Here is a 14,652-nt window from a genome sequence, read left to right on the forward strand (position 1 = left end):
CTCACAGATCTAGGAAACAGACTGCTGATTACTAGGGAGGAGGGGAATGGGATGGGAAAAATAAGCAAAGGGGATTATGAGGTACAACCATTCAGTTATACAATAAGTCAGTCATAAGAATGTAATGTACAGCATAGAGAATATAGTCAGTAATATTGTAACAACTATGGGGACAGATAGTAACTAGATTTATCATGAGGAATATATCATAACATATAAAAAAATCAAATCACTATTATGTACGCCAGAAACTAGTAGGATATTGTACGTCAGTAATACTTTAAAAAGATGTTCTTATTTTTATGTTTAATTATCTCTAACTTTACTTCACAATGTAGTACTTTGGTATGGGCAGTAAAATGCTAGTTGACTACAGCTGACCAACTAGGGACAGTTGGTGAACATTGAATGATTCACTTCAGAAAACCGTACTCCAGGAAAGGTTAATTAGCACAAATTCCCTAACTACAGACCACACCACAGAGGGTTAACATGAAACATTCTAATATCAGTCTATACTTGCTGAGGTTTAGTAACCAGCTGTATTGTTAGATTAGGGAGAATTTTGCATTGAGAAGATGGGATACTGTACCAATTATAGGGTAGGAGAGAAAGACACGTATCAGCACGGGTCAGGCATGTCCCAGCCAGAGTCTGACCAGTGAAAGAAACCATGACAGGTATTTCAAGTTAAAGTTTCAAAGACTTATTAGGTCTGGAGAAGTGAAGGGCAGAGAAGAATTCAGGAAATCAGGAAATATAAGGATAGAAGGAAACTACAGGTGAGATTTGCTCTGAGTGGGTGCCACTGAGGAGGAGGCTGCTTAGAAGCCACGCTCACAATCTCATCCACAGTCTGCAAAAAGGCATGCCCCTGGTTGCAGCTGCCAATGGGAAACTGATTGATTTCTCTCTTTTACCTTCTGGTTTCCACAGGAGAGCTTCTCATTGACAGACAGGAACTAGAATTTCTGCCGGGGAAGGATTTGAAATATCTCACTTCTAGCCCCATCTAGAAAGGGAGAATCTAAAAGAGCAGGGATGATTTTTATTAACAAGCAGTATCAAGCTTAGGGTTTAAGAATCTGCCCCACGGAGAATCCTCCTGGAGTAGTGTCTTGAGTTGAGAATAGTTTTCTGCAGCAGCCCTTTCTGCAGCAGTGAAAATGGTCTATCTTTTCCCTGTCCACTATGGTAGCCAACAGCACCATGTGGCTATCCAGCCCTTGAGGTGTGGCCGGTGCCATTGAAGAGATGAATTTTTTGTTTAATTTCAATAAACTTAAATTTAAGTTTGCTATATGGAGCTCAGGGCCACTGTGTTGGGCAGGTCTAAACTCTGGTCTCGTGCCTCCTTTCCCATTTCTTTAAATGGAAGGCACTGTCTGGAGTGTCCTGAACCTGTTGGTTGAACATTTGTTTTATTTATTGTATGTAGATGGCACTTGTTAGAATGTGTGATGAATCTGGGGTGGAGGGTTTCACTGAATTTACAGAATTGGTCATCTGCCTGCTTTCCGTGCCAGGTAAGTAATAAACATCCTTGTATATTGGGCTGAATTTAGTCTAAGACTTGCTTTCTCCATAACTTATAACAGTAGAAAGAAAGGGGGAGGCCACCAGTGTTTACCTGCAGAATCTAAAATTGCACCCGCCAATTAGACGGATGAGTTTGTAACATACATTTTTCTCCCAGAAATGTATCTGGGTTCTTTCACTGTGAGTGCTAGTTAGCAGAGGACAAAACAAAAGCTATATAAATATTAATGTAAGAATCCAGATAAAGTAGTTGCCCTCACCTAACATTTTTTTTTTCATGTGAGCTATGCGCATGGTATTTTTTTTTTAAAAATCATAGACATAACACAAATTTCTTATGTGTGAAATTGTTCCTTATTTATACAGTTGAATCTACATTTCATAGTGTCACAAGGACACCCCAACATTCTACAAAAGAATCCTGACTGCTAAGTGTTCTACCACTTAGAAAACCACAGGTCAATGTGCTCCATATATAATCTCCTTTCTGTTTAGTTTCTCAAAATGCCTGGCATCATACTGGACCAAAACAGCCATTTTTGTGAGTACATGACACATTTTCCTGCCATCTGAAAAGGACATTAGCAAACGAGACTATTTAATCATTTGTTTGTGTATCAGACAAAGAGAAAACTGGTGGTTTAAATGTGACTATTTTTCATTTTTCTTACATTCGAAAATTTTCTTTTTCCACGTTTGTCACCATTAAAATACTGCTCGCGAGTTCTCAAAAAGTGGTGTTACTTACTAATTTAAGAATTGAGTATCATAGCAGTGAGACCACATTATTTATTAAACCTTCATGGAATTCAATTTGCATAAACCTTGGCCTCCTCATTATCTCTTTACCTGACAGAGGATAACACTAGTTTCTACTTGTCTTCAGAATACTATAAATTCTGTCCTAAGGGGAAGAGCCTAAGGAAACCAGTCACTGGGGGCATTTGCTCAGTCAGCAAAATCTCATACAGTTGTTTTCTGGGTTATTCTTCAGCCTCGACACAATTCATATTTATCTAGTTGCGTAGACAGCATCCTGGAATTCATGGTTTGCACTTTCAATGATTCTTTGTAGGCATCCGCTTGCATCACAGAGCCTCACTCACCGAGCATTAAATGGTTGTTTTACTGTTGACCAGGGACGGTCAGATTGGAGGGAGGTGCACCAGGGTGAGAAATTTATGTTAGTTCATGAGGGATGTCTCTCCACACAGCTCAGCATATAGCTTGGCAAGGGATTGGAAAGCAGTCCCTCCTGTGCCCATAAAGAAAGAGACTACTTATGTGTGGGAGCTAAGATTGCCAAGAGTCAGGCACCAGGGGCAAGAGTTCTGGAGAAGCAAAAGGGCAACAGAAGGGGACTCAATACAAAAATACTGAAAGTCTCTTCTAGAGGCACTTGAGGATCGGTCCTTCTGCCTCGACGTTACCCCCCCCTGGTGGACTTTTTCCTCAATTCCGGGGGTCTCTCATTTAGCCCCGTATAACCCGCATTCTCTCGGGCTGAGCTGCTGTTCTCACCCATCGGACTGAGTGTGTGTGTGTGTGGAGGGGGTGTCCTAGGGGCTCAGCACCCTTGTGGGACTTCAGGATGACGGTGCTCGTTCATTGACACCACAAGGTGTTACTCTCTGATTAGCCCTCAGATTCTGGGTGTGAGGGCTTCAGCCTCATTCAGCTTCTTGTCGACCCACATTAGGCTTTGACACAGAAGACACAGAAGACGCCAAGCAAAAGCTGTCTGGTCAGAGCATGCTGCCATGATGACTTCCTATTAAAGTAAACCAGCCCCCTTTTTCAGTTTGATCATCAAAACTTTTGGTCTCCACTGCAAGGAGGACTTAAATCATAGAAGTGTCCATCTTCTAGAGTATTTCTGAGATGAAGCGATGCTCCCGGATTCTCAACTTTTCAGCAGAGTGTAATAGCAGGGTAATAGCAGGGTAGTACAGTTAATGGTCTAGTCCTGTGCCCAGGCGGATCATGAAAATCTTTATGTTTTCTCTGCCCCTGGTAAAATTGAATGATGCCGAAACACTCTATTTTGATTCTTCAGTTGGAAAAAAGATCTAATGCATGACGAAGCATGACCTATGTAGGCACTTCTGCTTGTTCTTGATTTACTTGTTTGCGTGGACTGATGGGGGGATTGGTTGGACTTCTACAAGAGCGATTTAGAAAGCATCTGAATTGTATTTCCTAAACAGAGTTTGCAAGGCTTTTAATGCTTTGAAAGACGAAGTTGGAACCAAACTGAGCTGTCTATCAGTGTTTTGTTGTTTTTTTCTTTCCCTTTAAGCAGACTTGAAATTGTTCATGGAATCCAACGGACCTTAGATTGCTTCCAGGAGCCCTGGATGGTGCTTCCCAAAAAAGCAATCACCATGATCTTGTGCTATATTGCTGATCCCAATTCCTCCCTCCCTGCTGCTGCATTTATCTAGATGGGCAGAGGAATACTGCTAAAGCCCTCTTGGCTTATCTGTTCGCAGGCTTGTTGATTGGTGCTGGCTGCGCCCTCTACCCCTTGGGCTGGGACAGTGAGGAAGTTCGGCAGACCTGTGGCTACATTTCCGGGCAGTTCGACCTGGGTAAGTTTTCTTCACAGATTGCATTTCTTGTAGAAAAGAACCTGATCTGACCTTGCATAGATACAGAGAGCAGAAGTGCTAATACAACCAGCAGTCAAGCGTAACAATCCACAGACCTTCATTTATCTGTTTGTTTAGTGACGTTATTGGTAGTCCACCGTCTGCCTGGGCTAAGGGAAGTATTATCGAGACAAAGATAAGAAACAGCCCCCGCTCTGAGAAGTTTATATTCATTGATCAATTCATTCAGAATCATGTGATTATTACTGCATGTGCTAAAAATAACTCCATGGAATTTACAGGTTGCCTGAAGGGATAAAGCCAACAAACCTGTCCAGGGGTAAGAGGTCCAAAGCAGTTTCCCTCTAGAGTTATAGACAAGTTTGTGGCAGGGCTGGGTCTTGAACACAGTGTTGCATACAGGCTGTCTGGGAGTAGACAGAAGCACCTGGCAAGCCAGGAATACAGCCCAGCAAAAGCACCAGGGAGGAATGAGAAAAGCCCATCAGGAGACCCCAGAGACCCCAGAGATGCGAGAAGCTGGAAGACGTGTGAGTGAGTAGTCGAAGTTTGCACGCTGGTGAAGGGCACCTTGTGACCTTGGTTTTGTGTGTACTAATCATTTTCACGTGGAGTTATGGTGTGTTCTATTTAGCCGTCTTTAAAGAAGGTTGCAGAGTCCTACATGGTTTGCATCGTTATAATTTGTACATTGGATTATAGTTCACTTGGCTGATGCACCTGCATTTATTTAAACACTTCCTTATTTCCTGCTAGTTGGATATTTCATCTAGTCCAGTTTCTGTGATGTTAAGGTATATTATAATGAGAAATTTAACAAAGTAAGTGTTTCTTTATTGCATTATTTTCTGAGGACTTTTTTTCCTGCAACTGCTATCACTATATCAAAGACTATTACCAAGCAAACATACTTTCCCCTACTATAAGGATAGACAGATTAAGTTTTAGACCGTTAGTGTATAGTGAGTTACTAACTTAGCATTCGCTCTTCCCATTGAATACTTCCTCTAAGAAGAAATGTTCGAGGGAGTAGGTCTAATGTCAGTATTTATCCCAAATCATCATTTAAAAATTTGAAGTTGGAACTTCTGAGAAAAAAAATTGTCAGATCCTGAAAAAATGGGACAGATATGATATCACATCATAGTTCTCTGATTTTGAAAATAAAGCAGTTTTTTGTTGTTGTTGTTGTTGTTGTTGTTGTTGTTTTGACTCTGGATGACAAACACCCTGCTTCCCTCAAAATAATACTGGTTCTTTTGGTGGAGAAGCCCATACGTTAAATACTACTCATTTGCATGGATAAAAAGAAAAGAGATTTCTGACTGCCCTTCCCTCCTTGTTAAGGCTTTCGTTCCCAAGTCTGGATTTGCTTGTGACTGCTGTAATTGCAGAGAAGGGAAGAAATGCTGGCGTGGTGTTGAATGTCAGCTTGGTTTTTTTGTTTTGTTTTGTTTTTGCCGTTTAGTTTTGGTGGGTTTTTTGTTTGTTTGTTTGTTTTTTGGGTTTTTTTTTGGAAAGCAAACTGTGTCCAGGGGAGATATTTTAACACAGTGTTTGGCATTTTTCTTTCTGTAGTGTTTGGGCATTCTTGGCTGTTTCACACACGCCTCAACTTGATTAGAGTACTGTTCTTGCTAATCTCTTGCTATTGTGTGTTGCTGTATTAATTAGCAGGTTATAATGAAACCCATATCCTGTTTTTGCAGTTTTCATTACTGCATCCCTGTATTTTGTATCTTCTCAGCATGGTGGATTAAAAATTTGAATGTCAAACTTTAAAAATTTAAAAAAAAAAACTTGCCTCTTTACTGGTGGTAATAATTTCTTATGTGATTAAACCCACTAAACCATTTTAACAATTTTCAAACCACAGTGTTTTAATTTTTGCCTGTTTCTTTTTAAATTTCTCTTAGTTGGCTGATAAGGAAAAAAATAAAACTGGCATTATTCATAGATAAAATGAGCTCTAGGTCTTACAAAAGCATCCTACAAAACTGCTTCTGTTTTTTATCTTTAAAAAGTCGTTACTGTTCCGCTGAACGCTGATGAAGGCTGAACTTCAGTGAATGATTTTAGTCATAGATCATGAGGCTAACCAGGGAGAGCCTAGGACTGGAGTGGGGAGCCAGAGCATGTGTGTGAGGGGAAGCATTCTCAGGAAGGATGCCCACTGTTTTAGTTTTAGTGGTATGCGTGCTGGTTGCCACAGACACATTCTCCCTCTACCACTTCTGAGAACCCAAGTTCATCGCTGCCACCTCTCCAAGGAGAGAGTGTGCAGACTTACCTTCCTCCCAAGGGTTGGGAAGTGTTAACATTGTTAAGGTTCCCGCTCTCCTTATCGTGGGGCGTGGGTCACTTTTTTGGCGTCTGGTTACTAAAATGTTACTTTCTCTCTCTAGAGCACATCCTGAAAGAAACCAGCTTTTGTTTTTGTACAGAAGATTATTTAAGGAGTGCCTTCATTCAGTTATCCAGCCAACAAATATTTATAGAAGCCCCGTGCTAGGTGCTGGGGATATGGCTTCAGTGAGGCATTTTAAAACACCCTGTTCAGAGAACTTAAAAACCCAGCAGGACAGGCAGGTGTTCAAGAAGACAATATCCCTGGGATGTGTGTTAGGAAGGAAGGGTGCCGGGCCTGGCAGTGGGCACCATGGTTGCCCTGCCAATATTCTTCCATGCTGGGTGGTGATTCGAAGCTAGAGGCTGAGAATGTCTCTGTAAAGAGCCAGCTCGTGACGTTTTCCCCTTCTGGAGCCATATGGTCTCTGTTGCAAGGATTTGCAATGTTGCAATGTTGCAATGGTAGCAGGAAAGACACTCCCTGTATAAATGGGCGTGACCCTCTTCCCATAACATTTCATTTACAAAAACAGGTGGTGGGGCTATGGTCTGAGGACCCCTGATTTTAACCATCGTACACCGCTTGACACTCCAGAAGAGAGTTTCATTTCAGATACATTCCTTAATTGATCCCTTCGGCTGCTGAGACAGCTGGTCAGGGCCTGGAGCAGGGGCTGCACAGAGTAGCCCCAGCCAACTACCCTGGTATGCGGCGTATGCTCTGCGCTTCTGTTGTGCTCTGTTGTGAAAAGGTGGCAAGCACTCTGAATTAATCGTGATCATCTTACCTCTTACCACTGGCTTGGGATGGGAAGCCTGAAGCCCATTTGGACCAGGGATTACAGCAGGAGATGCGTCCAGAGGCTTTTGGAAAAAGGGGGATCACATGCCTAAGGGAAAGGCACCCGAAGCCATGCTGCCCCTCCCTCCAGCACCTGCCTCTGCACTGGTAGAAAGGCAGGAGAAAGCAGACCCCAGACGGTGGGGTGGGCAGAGGAACCCGCTGAGGCTCAGCCACCCTTGAAGCAGGCCTTCCCTGGCAATCTTCAACCCTGCAGATGCATAGTAATTCAGTTCCTTATTGGGTCATGTTAAAGGCATCTTTTCTCTTACTGGCTGGAGAAAGGAGCCTGATGCTGTTTTATTTAGCTGCTGTATCACAGGTCAAGCGGACTTGCCCTTCCCTGGGCGCGTCCTAAGGAAGTATTATTTTTAGCTTAGCCTTCAAGGCTGTAAAGGGTTTAGGTAGATAGAGGGTGAGTGTGAGTGTTTTAGATTGCAGGGTGGGTGGGGGAGAAGAGCCAGAAGAGAGCCTAAGTAGGCATGAAGGGTTAGAAATGAGGGACGGCAGATAGAAAGGGCCTCCCAGGCTAAGAATATTTTAACTGAACCCAAACACGTAAGTAGTAGTTAAGCAAGAAGGAGATTTCAGAGAAACTCACATTTGTAGTTTTAATGTACTGTGGTAGGAGGTCTAATAGAAAATAGTTTTTAAAATGCCTTTTTTCCTTAGCAAGGAGATTTGCAAAGAATTCTTTTATGTGACTCGAAAACAATTTTATCAGGCTATTGATTATTTCTCAAGCATTTTAATATGTTATGAAGTGCATAGCTTTGCAGCAATTTCACAAACATACCCATTTTTACAAATCAAAGATTGTTGCTGTTTACCTTTGGATCATTCTTATTTATGAAGAAGCCAGGAGCATGTTTGAATACACGTATTTTCAAAACAGGGAAACAAAAGTACAAGCAGGCTGCATAATGAATTCCTAAATTACCCAACTCAAATCATACATACAGCTTGCCTTGACAGTAGCTTTCAGCCTTTAGCGTTAAAATCAGAGGTAGACTTGTTTCTCTCGTCGGTGTTTGAAGCAAGAATGCCAGGTGGTTCAGGGGCAGGGGATCAGCAGCCATGCTTTGAAACAAAATTACCCTGATTTATATAGAAAATGACTATTTTCTAATTTTTTTGAGTATAGCTGACACACAGTGCTCCATGAGTTTCAGGTGTACAACAGAGTGATTCAGCGTCTCTCTGTGTCATGCAGTGCTCACCAGACGTGTGGTTACCATCTGTCACCATCCAACACTGCCATAGTGCCATTGACAATATTCCCCAAGCTGTGCCTTTTATTCCTGTGCCTAACTCATTACATAACTGGAAGCTTGCCTCTCCCACTCCCTCCTCCCATTTTGCCCATCCCCTTACCCCCTTCCCTCTGGCCACCATCAGTTTGTCCTCCCTAGAGAAAGAAAGTTCATTTTTTTTAATACTTTTCTTAGAATGTAGTTTAACATTCATTTTGTTTTTACATACATCAGGGTGCTTTCTCTTTAGGTTACAAAGATCTGATTGCAACTCGGTAAAACAAGGTATTTACGACCTCTTACCATAGGAAAGCCAGAGTTAGGTGAGGTGAGCTGCAGACTTAACTGATTCAAGAGCTCTAGGATGCTGTCCAGGGCCCAGGATTTTGCTGAACTGGAGACCTGCCACTTGTAGGGTTCTTGTCCATCCTCGGCCCCGCCATTTTCTAAAAAAAATAATTAATTTATTTATTTATTTATTTATTTATTTTGAGAGAGAGAGATTGAGAGTAAGAGAGATCACGAATGGGGAGGAGTGGAAGCTGGCTTCCCACAAACAGGGAGCCCAACGTGGGGCCTGATCCCAGAACCCTGGGTTAAGAACCCTTAAGAGCCACCCAGGCGGCCTTTGGCCCTTCCATCTTAAGTCTGGCTTCATCTTGAGGCTAGTTCTCTTCTCCTCACAGATGATTGCCTTTGGCACCTGTAGCTTGTGTTCATGTCAAATAAGAGAGGGTGAGTTTCCCCCTCTTCCCAGTAATGGAATAAAAGTCTCTCTCCTCAATCTAATGGGGCCAACTTGAATGAATTGCTGCTGTCAGGGGAAACCATGTATAAAATTGGCTTCTTATGGCGGAGCTTGGATGTGTTCAGAGTTTTATAGAACCAGATTTTACTGAGGAGTACTGTTATTTTTAAGTGGAAGATGAGGCTAAGAAAGAAGTCTGTCTTTGTGGTTGTTGTTGTTGGCCTTGGTGGCATATGTTCCTTTTCTCATGAAGTGTATGGTTGTGGACTAAGGGTCAATAATGGCTTATGATGTGTAAGTGTTAACAATGGTGAATTTATTTATTACTTTTTAAGAGAACAAACAATACAGGTGATAAGAATTACATGTAGTATACTCTGGTATCGTCATATAATAAAAATCTGGTAGATGTTTGCCATTGTTATTCACGTTATTTGTACAGGACAATTTTTAATAAATATTTGCTGATTAATCTTTTCCTCTTTCTTTTACATTTCGTAACAGTAAGTTTGGATTTACACAGTAAGCATAAGGTCTTTATAATCAGGTTGTCCAATTGATTTAATTCATGCCTCAGAGATATTTTCATCCACCCGACTTTTCTAATTATATCCTGATGATCAAAAGCACTGTTTCAATTAATTTGTCTTGCTAATTTGCCAAGTAAATTTGAGTAATTATTGCTTTCACTTTTGCTATTTAATTTGATTAAGAAGCCATCATGTTTCCTGTTCTCAAAATTATGTTCTTGGTTCTCAGGAACAGTACCATAAACTCTGAAAACTCAGAAACTCTCAGCATTGAAAAAGATGAGAGCCTGTTCCCTCCACATTTTCCATCCAGTGAAGAAGTCTCTTCCAATCTGAGCAACGACCATGTCACACATCTCTTTGAACACATCTCTTTGACTCCTGACTTATGTTTTCTCTCCTTTCAAATCGAGTCACACTTGAGAAAAAATAATTTGCAGGTTATAGTGAGTGGAGAAAAAATGGCAACAAAAATAGAAAATCTGTCCAAGTTGCTAGAAGTCATTTAGAAGATCCAGGAGGAGTCTGTATTCCCTGATGTAGCATGTTAGTGCAAGAGGATGGCAGGAAGACGGAGAGGCTGCTGTGAGCTCCACCACGCCCCAAACTGGGTAGACCCATGAGGTCTTGAGGGAGCACTCTGGAATGTGACTCCAGATGGTGCTGGGAAAAGTTCCAGCAGCAGAAGAAGCTCCATGAAGTGGCGGAGCATGGTCCAGGCACCACCCAAGGAAAAACAGCCAGCTTTGCTGGTCACTCAGCCTTTTTAGGGGCCTCTTTTCAAGAGAAGAAGGGTATTCCGTATTCATTCTAGAAAGTGAGGAGAAGAACCAATTCGGTTCAGGGCCATGAATACTAGTGGGACCGTGACAAAAATAGCAGACTGGGCACATAACTGCTTTAAGTTACGGCTTAGCAAATGCTTCTGGTCTTGCTTTAGGAGAAGGTATCCCTTCTGTATCATCCTAGATCCAATTCTGTCTGCTTCCCTAAACACATCTTTGTAGGTTCCAGATGAGCCCACAGGACGGGAATTTTGCAACTTCAGTGTCTATCTCAGTGTTTGGCCCAGAGAAGTATTCAACAGATTTATTTACTCAATGGATCTTTATTAAGCAAGTTTTTGGCATCAGAAATTATGCCACATACTTAGGATAAAATTATGAATTAAGATAAACACGATCCTTACGCATGTCATATATCTGCCATCCACTGAGTGGTTAAAAGAAGGGAGGGAGGAGAGGAAAGGGGAAGAAGGGATGACGTGGGGAGAGGCAATGAAGAAGAACGAGGGGAAGGAGAGAGGGGAAGAGGCAAGGAAGGGAGAAATCTCACTGCTGATTTGTGACTCTAAAAAGGAAGCTGCCAGTATGATTCTGTCGATTCCTGGCCGCTGAAATCCTGGTGAGAATTATGGCATTACTTTCTAAAGGAATATGACTTAACTATCTCCCAGAAAAAAAAAAAAAATCAAGTTCATGGTCATAGTTTAAAGAACAAAGTGCCATGGTAGATGAAAAAGAAATAGTCCTAAATTCTTAACCTCCTGAATCTTTTTTGGTTTGGTTATTGAGGAGCAGGACCATCACCAATCCTGCATTAAACTTTCTTAAAGCCTAATTCAGTGGCTTACAGTGATTTGTAGCAGTGAAATTCAGTGACTGTAGGAAAAGGTAATTCTCTTTAAAAAAAAAAAAAAAAAACCTGGGGGAAATAATATTTCTTAAGATATGGCCATCACGCCGTTGAGAAGAATAGACCAGTCTCCCTTTTAAAGATTCTTCTTCATTTTTTCAGTTCTTTATAAAAACAAAAATATATATAGATAGACCTGAGTGGTGCGCTATTTTAAAGCAGACTTAAGGAACTTCAGGAAATTGAACTGGCTATTCTCGTTACCCTTTTGTATTAGATGCTCTTAACTCTTTCACAGTATGTTCCACTCAGATATTAATCTGGCTGTAGAAAAGCACTAATTTTAAATTGAATTGTTTTTGATGTTTTAGGCCCTCTCTCAGGAATGAACTTTGTTCCACTGACTCTATCAGTGATAATCCCTAAGAAAGAAAGGGCCATTAAGATCAATCAGCCCTATGAACATCATCTTGAACAAATCTGTAGATTTTTTTTTTTTTTTTTTTTTTTTTTTTTTTTAATGTATTTTTTAATATTTTATTTATTTATTTGACACACACAAAGAGAGAGAGAGAGCGCGCAAGAGAGTGCACACGCATGGGGAGCAACAGACAGAGGGAGAGGGAGAAGAAGGCTCCCCACTGAGCAGGAAGCCTGATGTGGGGCTCCATCCCAGGACCCCAGGATCATGACCTGAGCTGAAGGCAGAGGCTTCACAGACTGAGCCCCCTGGATTCCCTTGAATCCAGGGGAAATAGGTGTAAAATCATAACCCCATGTGGAAGAAAGAAGAGTAATACCAGAGTATGTGCTAAATTTTATTAAAATTTCCTGGTAGTTAAGGATTTGGGGAATAATCTTCTAATTAGGAAGAAGAACCCATCCTCTCCTACCATCCCGAAGCGTGCCCCTTTTGGTTATGTGATTAATGCAACCCCCTTGAGAAGTCCCCTACCTGCTCCCTGCTCTCAAAGAGATTATAGTTGAGAGATTTATCCCAGATTTGTCTTAGAACATTCTGTTATCAAATAGTAACATGGAGGAAAACCTTCCAAGTACTTTTGCTGGGAGATGTGTCTATAGGAATATTAGAGTTCTTTCAAAACTTGATATTATGGTTCTTAGTCTCAGGAGAACTATTTCTGCCCCAGAACTGAGAACTCACTTGTTTTGTGCCTTTACTGTGTCTTGTTGTCTTTGTTCCACTTGCCCTCCTTAGCAGATCTTCTGTTTAGAAATAGATATTTGCAGGCATTATTGGTTATTAACACATCAAATGTGTTTTAGAATAAAACCAAAAGTATAACAAAGTCATCAAAAGGCTGATCTGTCTTCTAATCTGATTTTTAACCTGGTGGAATGTTGACAAAAACTAATTAATGTAGAGACTTTGTAGAGCAAGACTCATTCCTGAGATCTTTTTGGAAAATTTCATATGAATAGATTATTCCAGAGTACTGAATTTTCCCCTTAAAGTAATAAGTTAATGGGAAAAACATGGACTGGTTTCAATCCCAGTTTTATGCTCCTGGATGTGGGATTCTGGACAGGTGTTTGGCCTGTCCGAATTTCAGTTCTTCAGTCTCTAAAAGGCAGTGATAATAATTACTTCACAGGCCCATTGAAAGGATTAAATGGATTAAATGTGATGAGGGGGAAGGTGCTTTCTACACAGACTACCTACGGTAACCAGTAGCCCCTCCTTTCTGCCTTAAAGGCCAACACACTTCCTGTTCTAATCATGTTGAAATAGTTTGAGGATGTGCATGTTTGATAGCCAGTATCCATCATTTTAGCCAGAATATATGAAACATACAAAAAACAAAAGCAAGCCTTTAAAAAAATCATTAGCAATTATGTTCTCATATGATTCAGAAGGAGTCATTCCTAAGAGTGAAGGACGTTTGTAGAGTTATTTGCCTTTATGCTGAATAACTGAGAGTGAAAAAATTTTTGAGTTCCTTCAGGTTTTTGCTGTCGTTTTGCTCCAGTTTTATGAGATACTGTCAGCAATTACTCATTGCAGTTATTAATTATACTTTTCTCTCCTTATTCCCTCACCTCTGATTTGTGTCCTTTCTAATCTAATCATCATAAATCATCTTAAAGTCATGCTTTCAAAGGAACACAATTCAGGGCACCTAGGTGACGCAGTTGGTTAAGCACTGACTCTTGGTTTTGGCTCAGGTCATGATCTCAGGGCAGTGAGATGGAATCCCACCCTGGGTTCTGTGCTCAGCAGAGTCTGCTTAAGACCCTCTCTCCCTCTGCCCCTCCCCCTGGTACTCTCCCTCTCTCTCTCTCTAAATAATCTTAAATAAAGGAACACAGTTCAACTCTGTCTCTGGGCACTATGTATCTTGGAAGTACTGATTTTTGTATGCTCTGGATAGTTTGTTTTTTGTTTTTTGTTTTTTTCCTTATCTCCTGATTTGGGGTCATGCTTTGGATAGCTAAGAATGCCAGCTACATGGTATCTGGATAGTGAACGACTCTGGCCTGGCAACTGGATGTTTTGATGACAACTGGTAAATGAGTTTGATGTTGCGGTAAGCCTTGTTCCGGGGATTGGTGTCTCTGGATCATACAAGGGTCCAAAGTCCATTAATAGGCTTCAGAAATTTGTGACCCCACTGAAATCGTGTGCAAATTTTATATGCCTGTGTGCCCATGCTGATTTCTGGAGACTTTATTTGTAGCCCTTATATAGTATTCAAATATGTTCCTGACATCAGAAGAGTTAGAACCGCTGATAATCCATATTCGAAGTCTGGTATTAGGAGGCTAAGAAACTTGACCTCTAGATTTTACCTGCCAACAGTCCTCAAATCCCCCCAACCCTGAAACTGGAAAGCCACTGAACCCTTTTGACTTGATTTCATTGTCTGTGAAAGTGTTTGTCGGGGGGATGTTGTAGGGGAAAACATCATACTTACAATAGTCATCATTGCAAATAAGTACTCCCATCCACCAATTCTTCTTTGAAATCTTAGCTGTGAAAATGACCTTCCTAGTGAATTGATTATGTTTCCACTTAGAATGCTGGCCAGTTGCACTGGTGCCAGTACCAGGAGACAGTTCTTCAGCATGTCCTGAGAGCTCTTGGTCCTCAACTGTCTGGTCAAAGATGTTTGTATACCAAACA

General features: G+C 41.2%; 1 protein-coding gene across 1 annotated transcript in view; it reads left to right on the plus strand.

Moving 5' to 3' along the window:
* The window catches only part of LHFPL6 (LHFPL tetraspan subfamily member 6), a 243,764-nt gene that overhangs the window by 208,498 nt on the left and 20,614 nt on the right, over positions 1-14,652 (plus strand). The window contains exon 3 of the mRNA XM_059144525.1: positions 4,032-4,130. Coding sequence (XP_059000508.1) covers positions 4,032-4,130 — 99 coding nt within the window. The remainder of the gene's footprint in view (positions 1-4,031; positions 4,131-14,652) is intronic.

Source organism: Mustela lutreola, chromosome 13 (assembly GCF_030435805.1).
Source record: "Mustela lutreola isolate mMusLut2 chromosome 13, mMusLut2.pri, whole genome shotgun sequence".
NCBI classification, from domain to species: Eukaryota; Metazoa; Chordata; class Mammalia; order Carnivora; family Mustelidae; genus Mustela; species Mustela lutreola.